Source organism: Culex quinquefasciatus, chromosome 3 (assembly GCF_015732765.1).
Source record: "Culex quinquefasciatus strain JHB chromosome 3, VPISU_Cqui_1.0_pri_paternal, whole genome shotgun sequence".
NCBI classification, from domain to species: domain Eukaryota; kingdom Metazoa; phylum Arthropoda; class Insecta; order Diptera; family Culicidae; genus Culex; species Culex quinquefasciatus.
This window is the reverse complement of record NC_051863.1, coordinates 112,777,421-112,792,292: the sequence shown is the minus strand read 5'-3', so window position 1 is coordinate 112,792,292 and position 14,872 is coordinate 112,777,421. Positions and strand designations below refer to the sequence as shown.

The window sequence follows — 14,872 nt, the reverse complement described above, 5'->3', positions numbered from 1 at the left end:
TTGGCATAACCTTGATTGTTCTTCGCCTATTAAGCTTTCTTTCACATTGTTTAGATGGAACCATTATTTTTTAACTAAAACCACTGGAATCTTCCTATTGGGTTATATTTTTCTGAAATTGATTAGGGAGCGTTGTGTGATGGGACCGCGTTATCCGAGAGAGTGAGAGTGGCTTTACCTTCAACAACAATGAGTTTCACGAAGAGCCACATTTAACTCTGTCGTGGTAGTTACACTAGATTTATAATTTAACATACTAAGATTCATACTGCGGTTGGATTTTTGTATTTATTCTGTATACTTAAGATTCACTCTTGGCTATGTTGAACTGACTTTTATATGAAATGTTTTTTTTTATTTACAATTCGATTGATAAAAATTTCTAATTTTCGTGGACCACTATTTCAAAATTTCGTGTCTTCTACACTTACACTTACTTACTCTTCTCACATATTTTTGTGTATGTGTGTTTAACTGTAGTAATGGCTTATATTTGTTCTTTCTTTATTTAGTCATCAAACATACGTTGACTACAAAGATCCCTGCTTTTCATCTAAACACAATGGAACATTGTTTGGATAATATTTTTGTGCAGGCAATGGTGCCCTTCACTGTGGATTATTTTTGCGATACCTTTTTGGGCTTTCTTTCCACCTTTTTTTTTGTTTTTTTTATTTTTTTTTTTTAATATTAACTCATTATATTGAAAACGTGATCTAAGACTTTTCATCAACTTTCGTTGGACAGGCTGCGTATGTGAATTGGTCAAAGATTATAGTTCTTCTGTTGTAATTTTAGATTATTTTTCATCATGTTTTTACCTATTATTTTGCATACTTTTGTTCTCTACTGTGAAATCCTCCTCATTAAAATAACTCAACTTGACTCTTTCGGTAGCTGCAGCTAGCCTCGGGGCAAACCCGACTCAACCTTCAGGAACTGTTTTGCTGCAGTTGGCCTTGGGCTAAACCCGACTCAACTTTTTTTGGATGATTGGCCTTGGGCTAAACCCGACTCAATCTCTTGAAGCAGTTGGCCTTGGGCTAAACCCGACTCAACTTTTCAGGAACTCTTTTATTGCAGTTGGCCTTGGGCTAAACCCGACTCAACCTTCAGGAACTGTTTTGCTGCAGTTGGCCTTGGGCTAAACCCGACTCAACTTTTTTTGGATGATTGGCCTTGGGCTAAACCCGACTCAATCTCTTGCAGCAGTTGGCCTTGGGCTAAACCCGACTCAACTTTTCAGGAACTCTTTTGTTGCAGTTGGCCTTGGGCTAAACCCGACTCAACCTTCAGGAACTGTTTTGCTGCAGTTGGCCTTGGGCTAAACCCGACTCAACTTTTCAGGAACTGTTTTGCTGCAGTTGGCCTTGGGCTAAACCCGACTCAACTTTTCAGGAACTGTTTTGCTGCAGTTGGCCTTGGGCTAAACCCGACTCAACTTTTCAGGAACTCTTTTGAAGCAATTATTTTTATCTCTTTATATGCTCTTAAATCTAAATTTTTTTTGCATGCTCTAAAATCAGTGAAAACATTGCTCATTCTATCCATTTTTCTCTTACGAAAAAAAAAATGTTTTTGCATTTTTAAAGTAGTAACAATATTACTGTAGTCTGTCGTTATAATTCCTTGCATAGATGGCTTCATTAATATAACTCTTGAGAATTCTCCTAAAACGCAATTGCATTCAGTAAAGGTACAAACAGTTTAATATGAAAGAGCAATTGTTTATCCACTGCTAAACATTAACTTTACATTTGTTTTCCATATTCGTTATTATCTCTTAAACTCTTCAACAAATAAACGCAACATAGCAAATTGGCACGTCAATAAGAGGCCTTTTTGGTTCCCACGCGACGACTTTTTTTTTTTTATTCCAGACAAAATAAATTATTGATCGATTACAATACTTGCTACTTCTTGGGAGCATTTTATAAACAGTAAATTGGTTCCGCTTTGACAGTTCTAAATTGAGTCCACTTTGCGAACCACTATTCAGCACCCAGCTCTTGGCTATAAAGCTTCTTTTTTTATAAGTACTGCACCTAAACATCAACTAAAATTCCTTTTAAAACTCGGCATCGTGTATAAAGTAATCATCACACTTCCGCTCACCCAATTTTAGGTAATGTTATAATGGACTACTTTAATCAGAACCCCTTTATCGTGCAACATGTAAACAAAACTCCTTAAGTGCGCCGCCCGTGCAGCACACATTCACTCCGCGGAAAAAAAATACATTTAATTTAAAATTTTCATAACTAAACAACAAACATACACACTCAGCCCTGCTCTCCTTACTCTCGCCTCCTCCTCCTCCCGCTCCATAAAAAAATGCGTGAATCGATTAATCTGAGTAATGGCAGCGCAACGCGAAATCAAGGATAGCTGCGATCTTAGCATGCCGTGACGAATGCAGAAGATAAACGTAGTTTGGTCGCAAGACGCAGCACGGGGGAGGTGGAAAAAAGGAGAAACTTCGGCGTGGCGTTCGTGGGCTTCGTTTAGACACGTGAAAAGGAAGAAGACACACACCAGCCCGTCGTCGACCTCTTGCCAAAACTAAATCGAGCCGCACACGCCCTAACCCTACCGGGCCGTGCTCATCACGCATAACACTCCCTCACACACACATACTTTCACACATGCACACATATTTCTGCTCTGCTCGCTTCACACAAACAAAATAACCGGAACATGCTCACCGAAACTTCAGCATCTTGGCCTCAGGCCCACAGTTCCGTAATGGCAATGCCTGCTCGGCTGCCCGTGCCATCGCCGAAACGATGCCGTCCTGCTGCGCGAAAATGCCGGAACACGCACAAAAACACAATTTATCAGCATGGCAGGATCGCCAATGTGATATCTTCCTATTTGTTTATATTTTAATTAACACTATTTATAATCCTAACGGGAGCAAAGCTCCATCTTTATTCCTCAGCTTCATCTGCCAGACTAACTCCCCATCCACGCTCGCTTTACACTTACACATACACAGCTCTACACGCTTATCGCTGAATACCTAACTTAGGTTAATGTTCAGGATACCACAAAAAGTACATCAAAACTTGAAACAGGGATCTAGATCTTCGAAATTTTAGACTCGTTTGAATGGTCTCTCGATTACTAATTCCAACAATAGGTCGGAAGATGGATCCGGACATTGTTTACATACACGCTAAGGTCGAATTTAGCGCAGATTCTGTCAGATCGGATTCATATCGAACATTTTCATATTTTATGACAAAAAGCGTTACACGAGTATAGCAATTTCGCCCACCTGATTCCCACTGCCCACTGTCACGATTCGAACAGGTTCATATACAGATGCGTGAGATCGTCAAATTAAGGAAATGTTCCACCATTTTACTGCTCTGGCAGAAAGAGCGATCGCTGTCGAAACCGTGAACGCGTACAACCTCTGGCCAGGCCTGAGACTGATCCGGAGAGAAATGAACATATCAGGGACATTTCCATTTAGTCGATCCTTCACAAGATCTCATCATACGTCCGAATGGTGCGGGTCACGGCATGGATTCACCGGTTCGTTAGAAACTGGCCACCTGGCCCACCATGACACAGTGCCGCGTCGGCCGATCGAGTTGGGCGAAGCCTTCAGGATGCTGGTCCAGTACACACAACAATAAGCATACGGTGTAGAAATCGCAGCACTTGAAACTGGGTCGCCCTCACCCAGCAAGAGTAAACTACTTCCGTTGTGTCCATTCCTGGAGAGCGATCGGGCAACGGGCCACAGGCGGTGCTAGCAACCGTAAGGCAGAAGTTCTGGGTGCCAAATGGCAGACAACAAGCGCCACAAAGTTGCGTCCCATGCTACCGAGCCAAACCCTCAACTACTCGAAAAATCATGGGACAACTTCTGATACAGAAAACTCAACCGATGCCTCCGTTCTTCAACTGTGGAGTAGATTAGGGCGGTCCCATTACAACAGTGCAGTGACTAGGACCAGCTTCGGCAACGATAAAGGGATACATTGCGAAATTCGTCTACTTCGCAACCTGGGCCGTGCACATCGAAGCCGTAACGAAGCTATCAACGAAGGCATTCCTGTTGATAAAAAACGATTAAACCGCTGATCATCCTATATACAACAATGGTCAACTATTCAAGAACTAGAGGGGATAGTCCAAAGTTGAATGCCAGGGCCGTTCTTACCAGGTAATTCTACAAATCAGTTGTCCTGTTGCTTGCTATCGGCTGCCAGACATCGAACCGTATGCTGCAGTTGATACGTCCGGGATAGAGATGCAGCAATCGGCAAAGAATTATTCGCAGTTATTGCAAATTGTGATCAGTCGAACAGATTGCAATGGAGCACTTCCATTCGAGCAGTTTTTGCTTTTTTCTACAATGGATATGGAGCGAACTGTCAAAAACTGCTCGACTGCGGGTGCTCCATTAGAAAGCTTATAATTCATGCAGCACGAAAATGAATCACATGTAAACCCAGTTTAAATAAACTTGAGATTCGACGTAAGCGGCTGAATCACACGTAAAAATCATGTTTTTCCGTATAATTTGTTGCTAATTAACATCAAATTGTATTTAAATTTAAATATTTAATGAAGTGCAAAAGTGTTACATCATGATTGATGTAACATTCGGAAATATTTGTTTGTGTGTAACATGGATCTCTTATAGTGGTTTATTTGACCGGTACGGTTCAGAGACCAATTTCAACTAACTTTCCTAAACAAATTTGCTCTTGGTTGAGCCGAGTGTGGTGAATATGATTCCGGTAAACTAGTACATAGATCTTAAAACAAACACAATAAAAGAAGTCAATCCGGCCACTTTTCGTTATCAGCTGTCCTTATCGTTGATTCTGCTATCCACGTTGTATCGATCTTCGTCAGCAATCATACACACGCGCGCACTGCAGCATTAAGGTGTAATATTAAAACAGCACTTTTTAAGTTCCTTTTGGGGTCCTACACAATTCTCCCAAGTTTGGAAACGATTGGTTTAGTCCTCACTACGCGCAAAGCGATTCTAATTTCTATGGGAATTTGTATGGGAAACCCCATTTTTTGGATTTTGATTTTTATAAAATTCACGTTTCACGCTTTACTAAAACCGGATTCATATTTGGATGCTCTACCACTTTTCCGAAGAGAGCATGGTGCTAGCTTGCTCCTGAAAAAGATACAGCGTGTTCAAAACTCCGACGACGACCATCCGAGATTGCCCAAGTAACCATCCAGTATTAATAGAAATCATAAATCAGTTGCTAAACAGCATTCACCAGCTAATCAGCTGTAAAACGGCAACGATTAAAGCAAATCAGCTCTAAAATAACTGCTCTGATAAAAGCCGTTATAGAGCTGATTACCAACTGTCACTAGCAACACTGTTATATTTTTTTCAACAAACTGACAACACATCTACCGTTTTGACTGAGAGTGAAATTTAAAACTGAATCTGACTCTAGACTCCGAAGGAGGCAATTTAGAAAAAGGTTTTATGTATTTCGAATGTTATATTAGAAAATGTAACAGTATCTGAAGCTACTCAATCCCGTCAACAAACAATTTCCCAAACAGGCTTGACGATAAAGGCACAGGAACCACCAGAAAACATCGACGATCACTCCCAACGTCCCGACATCAAATTCCCAACAACGCGATATCACTCAAATAAATCTAATTTCCCTTCGGTCAGCTGAGAGTCGGTAAAGTTGAATGGTAAACAAACCCAAAATAGATCGGGCTGAGCGAGGAACCAGCCCGGGAGCATGTTGACAGCTCCCATACAAACTGAGCGTACCCCGTTTTGTGGGCCCAGTGGGCCTAAGATGGCGGCCTTCGATATTATCTAGCCAAATTTTTGAAAATGGCGAATAGTTTAATCAAATATAGTTTTTGCCTTGATTTGGGTTAAAACGACAAAATAAGCATTATGGAATCATTTTCTTTAAAAACTTGTTTAGAGATACGCCACGTTCAAATATTAGTCTAGAACTGTTGAAGTGAGCGTGCCACAAAAGCCGCCACGAAAAAAAAGTTTCCTATGCAAATTTTGAGTTGCGTATTTGATGGGCGTACTCCGACGAGGCCCACATGCCATCTGTCGGTGGATACGTGCAACTCACGAAAACTGTCATGTTAGGGGACGGTTGCGAGGAACGGAAGAGGGAGAAAATATTTTTGCTCCTCCCATTTTTTTGACATTTGCACCCTGACTGAAAAGTCCGTCGGACGTCCGTCGTTTGTCGTCCGTGCAATCGTACGACGTCGCACGACAATGTCGCGCGACTTTCGCACGAATGTCAGACGTTTTTGCACCAAAATGTCGTATTTGTCGTACGATCGATAATCGAAATTGTTCGACATTGTCGTACGACATTCGACCGACGTCGCACGGTTTTGTTATTTAGGATGTCGTGCCTTTGTCGTGTGCTGTCATTTTGGTATTTTGAGGTTATTTTCAAAATAAAATTCACTTTGTTTATGTTTTTCATTATTTTTATTCATTTGTATTAGTTTGCACTCTCCTGGCACTTTGTTTTGAAATATTCACTATCACTGCAGCCATACTTTTCTTAATTTCGCTTAGTGACGGGATTGGCCGTTGCACAAGAAGGAAATACAAACCGACTCCTTTTGGTCCGACGATGGCCAACCACTTTTGGAAAGGTTCTGCTTGTCTACCCTTCCAATGTTCGAGTGCTGCCCCGTGGGAAGTTTGTCCACCTCGATCGCCTTCACCCGGTGGATGTTCTCGGCCGAAAGTATCTCCAGGAAGAAGACTGAGTTTTGATAATTGCACTTTTGAGATTCCGCTAGAAGTCCAACACCACCAACGCATTTTCATTGTTCTTTTCCTCTTGCTGGTCCACGTCCAGCAAAAAGCACTCTGGAAACTGTTTGTACAGAGCTGGAACGAACAAAATAATTTAAAAAAAATTGCAGGATTCAAGAATTTAAAAATATTAAGACATGACGTGTTTTATAAATATTTTGCATTTCAAAATTTTGAGAAAGAAAGATTCATGTTTTGAAACTTTAAAGCTGACTTTCTTTAGAATTTTGGGTTTAAAAAATTAAACATGTTATGTTTGATTTTATTGTGGGTAGCAGTGAGGTTCTGATATATCCAATGACAAAAATAAATATTTTCAAAATGCCGTTGCAAATATTTTTCAAAGTTAATATCAAAGTTCATAAATAATATTTATAAAAAAAAACCCCAAATAGTTGAAATCACAAAATTGTAAAACATAAAAATAGATAATTTTAAAAACTTATTATCTAGTTTATTATTGTATTTTTTTGAATTACAAACCTCAAGATATTAGGAATCAGAAATTTTAAAATGTTATAATATTAAAATATTAAAACGAAAAAATTTGAAAGTATTAAGACTTTCAGGAATTTTAAAACTTCTAAATTATTTGGAATATTAAAACTTGAAGAATTAAATTACAATTTTCCAGAATATCAGAATGTAAGCACTTGTTTTTAGGATTTTCAAATACTAGATTTTAAGAGTTCTGTAAAGCCGAAAATTTCACAATTTTAGAATCTATGAATGTAGGAATTTTAGTATTTTATTATGTTTGTAGTTTATGTTTATGATAGTAGTCTAGAGTTTTAGCATTTTATGTTATCTTGAGAATTTTATTAAAACTAGGAACATTATTTTTTTTCAAATTCTCAAGATTATAAATAACCTTGAATTTTCTCATTTCAAGATTCAATGGTTTTTTAAATTATGCAATTTGAAGAATTTTAAAAGAAGCAAGGAATTGTGTAAATTTAAAAATTTAAGAATGTTGGAATTTTTAAACTTCAAATTTTTATATTTTTTTGAATTAAAAATAAAAATTTATGGAATTTTAGATTGATAGTTTTAGGAATTTTAGAACCTTCGATTTTTTTTAAATTTAGGATTTCAGAAGTTAAGCATTTTTGGAATTTTAAGAATTTTTAGTTTTTTATTTCAGAACGAAAGAGTTATATATTTATTTATGTTTGGATTTTAAAATTTTAAATACATCATTTACCCTCCAAACTTTAAAAAAACTTAATCTTTTTAGAATTTTTGAAATTAGGATTTCAGAAGTTAAGTTAAGAATTTTGAAATTTTATGAATTATTAAATGAAAAAATCTTAAATACAAAATTGTGCAATTTCAAATTGAATATTTTTCTTCGTCGAATTATTAGTTTTATGTTTATGTTTTGTTTTGCGTCATACAAACGCACTCCCAATACACCTCATCCAAAACACTACTCACCGGTTCCATTAACAAATTCTGGCTGTTTAGAAACGTCGCGGGAGTTTATTATTTCGTCCTCCTCCACCTTTTATTCAAGCGGAACAGTGATTGACTCCCGAGCTTGAATGTTCCGTCTCCTCCTTCTGTTTCCGACACATTCAACACTCGGAAACTCCTTCTCCTTTGGGAATGCAACTTCCGCGGAAAGCAAAACACCAATCCGCTTTCTCAATCGCAGACCGATTCTTCCCGATACCGGAACATGGCCCACCGTCTTCGTCCTTCACAGCCACGACAACCGAAATCTGGAAATCCAGAACATAAGACTATGATTTGGCCGTTCGCCACTCCAGCCGAAACTTTCCGGAAAAGTAACACAACTTACCTGTCAATCGGTCAAAATCCTCCAGTAGCCCAACAGCAACGACAACTGGTTCAATTTGGTTGAAATCAAGTCCAAACAAGATCAGCTGAAGAGAACTGTCAAACTGTTTGCGTCGATGAAAATCGTGACGTCGAAATTAAGGAAAATCGATGGAAAAAAACAATGTCGCGCATGTCGAGTGTTTGTCGTGCGTTTGTTGTCCTTTCGACCAATCGATATCGAAACGGTAAAATCAAAACCGTGCGACAACTCGTACGACGTGCGACATTTTTCAAACAGGGCAGGGTTGGATCGACTACAGTAGAAGCCCAGCTGTAAAAAAGATATATAAAGTCCAAAATCAGCTGCAAACCGGCTGTAAATGCGCTTTTGGTGCAATTTTGAAAACATCTTAGCTGTTATGCATAACACTAAATGCGCTTTTAGTGCTGTATAATTTCCCGTTTTAGTGCTGTTTGGTTACTTGGGTAGTCACCGTTTTCACCGGGAACACCGAGATAATTCAATCGTTGCATAACATGTGCAAGTTGCTTGAAAACAACGTACAAAATCAATACTAATTTGGACGATTTGGATGGAGGACTGTTGTGGCGCAAAATAAACAAACAGGAATTTAACAGAACTCTTACACTAACACTTAAAGATATTTGATAGATTCACACCAAACACTCAGCAGCTACCAAACGAAAAGCACACTTGAAGAAAGGTAATTGACGATCTTTTCGTTTCAGTGAAACAAGTCCAAAAGCATTGGATGAGTTTTCGTGACCAGTTCGTCAAGGAATATCGTTCTCAGCAATTCGCAGCCAGCTCAGGAGCAGGAGCTTGCGAGCCTTCGGACTGGATACATTACGAGGAATTGGCGTTTCTGATAGGACATGTGAAACTCAGAAAGTAAGTTTATTTTTATATTGATTATAAAAGAGTTACTAAATAAGGAAAGAAGCCAAAATTCCTAAAACATTGGAATTTTATACTTTATTTTATTTCAGTGTAGCACTAAGCCGAGAGGCATTTATGCATACGCTAACACGACGTATTCTGCAGCTTCCGGCTCCATAATCAGTGAATTCTTGACAATCCGCCACCTTGCTACCAAGATCCCAAAAGCATTTTCAGTGGTCCTGCGTGGTCTGGATAGTCGGGAGTTGAAGTGATCTTTAACAGGAGGAAGTTGATACGGTCTTATGAGGTTCTATTTGAAAGGAAAGGCAGCATCTCCAACGATGTAGAGTGGAACGATGGTGTCTGAATTTGGTAGTGGCGCGGGAGCTTGTATATCGAGCTAGTTTGTCAGAAATAAATTACCAAACGACGAATTTTGCAAACACAATCCCATCACAAAAACAAATCAAACGTTTCCGAGTTAAACCGGATGGTCTTCGTGAAATATTTCGGGTCTCGATCATGAAGCAACTGGAATTGCTGGACTTAAAGACCCTGCTCGTTTCGTGACTCGGTTGCTGCTCTAACCTACCACCGCCTTTTCGATAGGTTCCGCCAGGTATTTTGGATACTGATAACGGCCGCATCACAGGTCAGATATCTTAATACGTCCACGTAATCGGAGTCCATTTTGATAATTTAGCTTTGAGAAAAACAAACAAACTATTCACGGTAAAATCATTTCATGTAAAATCGCATTTAAAAGCATGCACATCACCTTTGTGAGAAAAAGCATGTTATATTGCATGAGAAAACGTGTACACAAAAAACATGTACGCAAGACAGAAAAAAGATTTCGTTCATCCCAAAAATAACATCAACCCGGTGAGTGTCAGAATCAATAACGATCTAGCTGCACAGCAAAAAATCCGATGGTAAATTCGCATACAAAAGCATGCACATCACCTTCGTCAAAATAAACACTTAATATTACACACTGCATGTACATTTTTTGGCAAACAAAAAAAAAGTTGCGACCGACGGGATTCAAACCCAGCACCATCAGTAAGGACTGGCGCCTTAGCCCACTCGGCCATCAGACCGATGTAAAGCGTAAAAGATAAACGCATATATGAGCTTGACATTTTGGTCAAGAAGGTTTCCCATACTGATGGGCTACATATTTCAGGGTGGAAAATCAGCTTAGAATTATTTTTTTAGAACTTTTAAACTTCAGATATTTTATAATTTTAAAATTTCAGAATTAAAAATTTTAGAATCTAAAAACTTTAGTATTCTAGAATTTTAGCATTTTAGATTTTTAAGTTATGAAAATGTTAGTGTTAAAGAATTTTAGAAATTTGGAATTTTAGAATTTTCTAAGTTCACAATTTTATGATTCAATAATCATAGATAATTTAGATTTTTAGAAATTAGGAATTGAATAATTAGAAGAAAGTTAGAATAGAGTTTTGTGGTGGTAAGGTGTAACAAAGTGTGTGTGTGTGTGTGTGTGTGTGTGTGTGTGTGTGTGTGTGTGTGTGTGAGTGGATTTTCAGCGCCTTCCGCACGACCGAAGGGCTTGACCGAGATCGCCTCCAGGATGCCCACGGAGCTCGAGTTCGGTAGATGCGTCTCGTCATGGAAAACCCAGACTGGCACGTGGATGATGTTGACCGGGTCGCTTTCCTCTTTGCCGTGGTCCGGAATGAAGAAGTTGGCGTCGCTGCCTGTTCCAGAATGAAGGTCGATAAGATCAGTCTATTACGAATGTTGGGAGAATTTTTTCATCATAATTTTATCAAGCTTTCGAGGGACGTACCTGCACCTCGTCGCGCAGAGAAAGTGGCTCTTCAGCTCCTTGATGAATTCCTCCCGCTGCACACTTTGAGGAAAGAAGAAGAGGAGTAGGAGGAGGAGGAGGAGGAGGAGGCTGCCCAAGTGTCCAGCTGCAAACACCACCAACAAAGTCGTTTCGGTAACTGGCTTAAAAGTGCTTCCGGAACTGTCGAAATCACCTGTCCGGGAGAAGTGTCAAAGGTTGATCCGCATCGCCAGCGTCGGTTCTGAAAGAAACGATCGAAAGGACCAGTACAGGTTCAGTTCTGGAATGAAAGACGGAACCGTTGCCGACGGACACCCTCGACAAGGCGGACAGCGCAGTGATTACATCACCAGAACCTACCCTCCTCTGTTAGAAGACATGAGAACAACGGAAGTACGGCAACGGCTCGTTGATGATTTCCTCCCGCTGGACAACATTTTATTTCTCGGCGGCCGTGGAGCAGGAGGATGAGGAGATTCCGGCGATGCAATCATTATCGCTCTCCGTCTCCGAGGGTGGCCGTTGGCAACTGCACTTTCGATCACTTTTGCCAGAATCGACGCTGGCGGTGCGAATCGACCTTTGATTTTCCCGGTCAGGTGATTTCGCCACTTCGGAGGGCACTTTACCGGAACGCCTTACCGGAACGCCTTTGGTGAATCGACCTTTGATTTTCCCGGTCAGGTGATTTCGCCACTTCGGAGGGCACTTTACCGGAACGCCTTTGGTGACGGTGTTTACAGCTGGACACTTGGGCAGCAACACTCCATTTGGCCAACACCCTCCTAACGGAACCTGTTGTCGGGACACCGGCAACGATTTTCTTCGGCCGAAAACAGAAAAAAAAACTTAGCACAAACGGCACAAACAAACTGTCATGTTTTGGTTGACGTTTTGTTTTAGGCTGCGTTTTGACAGATGTTACGCTCCCCAAAAAGGGTGACGGAAAAAGTTTCGCTTTCGAAAACAAAAGTTCCGCATTCGAAAACAAAAGTTTTCGAAATCGAAGAAATGCTTTTTGTGTACACGTTTTCTCATACAATATTACATGCCTTTTCTCACAAAGGTGATGTGCATGCTTTTGCATGCGATTTTATCATAGGATTTTTTGCTGTGTTAGCAACACCTAGCAACTGCAACACACCAAAGCTACGATCATTGTACACACCAAAAAAATATTTCCGAATGTTACATCGTTTATAATGTAACACTTTTGCACGTCGTTATACATTTAAATTTAAATGCAATTTGATGTAAATTTGCAACAAATTATGAGCATGAGCATGAGCATGAGCATGGTTGACTGCCAATGAGCTGCTACTCCGTTATTGACGGATCAGCTGAAGTTAAACAATGAATCAAAAATGATCAGTGGGAGCCAACCATCCATTCACTGTTTAACCTCTGAAGATCCCTACTTTATTAGTCAATACCGGCGCCCTCCCAAGAAGCCTGCAGTTCAACGAAAGGGAGGAATGTTAGTCCGATAGTTGAAGTTGCAGACTCATCAAGCACATAGTTTTTCGCTATATACTTGTTGATACCGCTTGAGACCGTTGAATCCACAGCATCTCCTTCAAGCATCACGTGATTCTTTTTTTTTTGGGTTAGTAGGATAAGGTATTGGCTTTTCGATGCCTCCCGAGCTACGACGCTATGGGGAGGACTTTCATAACAGACCCGTCGGCGAGCCTTTCGAGCAACGATGCTATGGGAAGGTCTTTTTGATTAACACACAAAGTCACTCACACACAATTATTTCACTCCACTATTAATAAATCCAAAATGTCAGTGCGTCTTTCAATCACTATATAGAAATGGCTTTTTCGCCATAAAAAATAAAACCTTATTCGAAAAATTTAAACACAGTTCACCCGACGCCGTGCCTTCCGATCAACGATGATATAGGAAGGGCTTTGAAAATCACAAGACATCACTTTTCACTCTGAATATTTTTTGTTCGACCACGTGCTCCCTTTGCCAATTATGCACTGATGACGCTGCATTTTCAGAGGGTAATCTTCTCCTCGCAGCACACAATTCACGACAAAAATGTGAAACAAAAGGCACACACAAAAAAAAATCACTTTTCACTCCAAATATTTTTTTTACGACCACGCGCTCCCATTGCCAATTATGCACTCACCCGAACAGCGACACAAAAGAGACGGAAAATAACACGAAAAAACAGGACTGCGCGTCCACACAGGCACCGCACTACTGATGCCATTATTTAATTATAATGACCAATCACCCCAATGCACTCGAACAGCGACACTAAAGAGACGGAAAATAACACGAAAAAACAGGACTGCGCGTCCACACAGGCACCGCACTACTGATGCCATTATTTAATTATAATGACCAATCACCCCATGCACTCGAACAGCGACACTAAAGAGACGGAAAATAACACAAAAAACAGGACTGAGCGTCCACACAGGCACCGCACTACTGATGCCATTATTTAATTATAATGACCAATCACCCCAATGCACTTGAACAGCGACACAAAAGAGACGGAAAATAACACGAAAAAACAGGACTGCGCGTCCACACAGGCACCGCACTACTGATCTTGATGTAAATTTGCAACAAATTATACGTAAAAACATGATTTGAACTGTGTTTACATGTGATTCCTCTTTTCCGTGTCGAAAAAATTCACAAAATTTTTCTGTGTAGATCACCGCAGGATAGTCTGTGTATTTAGAACTTGACGCCGCCATTCCTGTCATCACAGCGCAGCAGTTTCCTATTGTAGACCATGTAACCTTTTGAAAATCGGTTTCAATAAAATCATAATCGAACCACACCAAACCAGCTTGATTAAAGGAAGATTGTAATATATTGTTAGTAAATGTTTAAATGTGCAGTATTTGTTGTTCTGTGTTTACACTTTGAACATTTGATAGTTCATGTTTATTGAGCGTCCAGGTTGGTGTCTGTCAGATTTAGGAGTTTTGTTAATTATTAAACTATTTATTTATCTATTTGTTATCTGTTATTTATTACCTATTAGCATGCAATTAAATAATTCAAATAGTCGACTTTAGGGAAAAAGGTCTTTTGCATCTTGCAAGCATTACTACGTAGTCACCCTGAAATCAAAATCGAGCTCCCAATCTAGTCCGCAGACCATTGCTTATTCAATTCGACCAGTATATTGGAACCAGCTGGGTGCTTGCATAACCCACTTTTGGAGTGCTTTCTCCTCTCGCTGTGTCTACGACACATCTACATACAGCTACCATCCCGATTTGGAACACATCCTCACCTCATCCAATTCAGTGTTGAATGATGATGACAACGGGGGAGGAAGGGAGAGGACACCATATGGGGCTTGGAACTGAGCTCTGAAATATCCTCTTTTTTTCGACGACGAGGACGACGACGATCAGACGAAGATTCGAGGAAACCCGTACTCGGAAATCCAAATTCGATTTCGTCAATTTCTCGAGCGCTTTTCCGTGACACCCGTGGCCTGGTTTGTCGTCACACTTCAGAGCAGACCATGGGGGGGTCTTTCTACACT

The 14,872-nt window shown here is 40.0% G+C and overlaps 1 protein-coding gene across 1 annotated transcript; it reads right to left on the bottom strand.

Moving 5' to 3' along the window:
• Window positions 1-6,532: 6,532 nt before the first annotated feature.
• LOC119768886 lies at window positions 6,533-8,331 on the bottom strand. Its single transcript, XM_038260585.1, has 3 exons — window positions 8,261-8,331; window positions 6,819-6,898; window positions 6,533-6,787 (listed from the first exon to the last, which is right to left on the bottom strand). Exons 1-3 carry the CDS (start codon window positions 8,267-8,269, stop codon window positions 6,574-6,576), a joined length of 303 nt encoding a protein of 100 aa, XP_038116513.1. The 5' UTR covers window positions 8,270-8,331; the 3' UTR covers window positions 6,533-6,573.
• Between the last annotated feature and the right edge of the window lie 6,541 nt (window positions 8,332-14,872).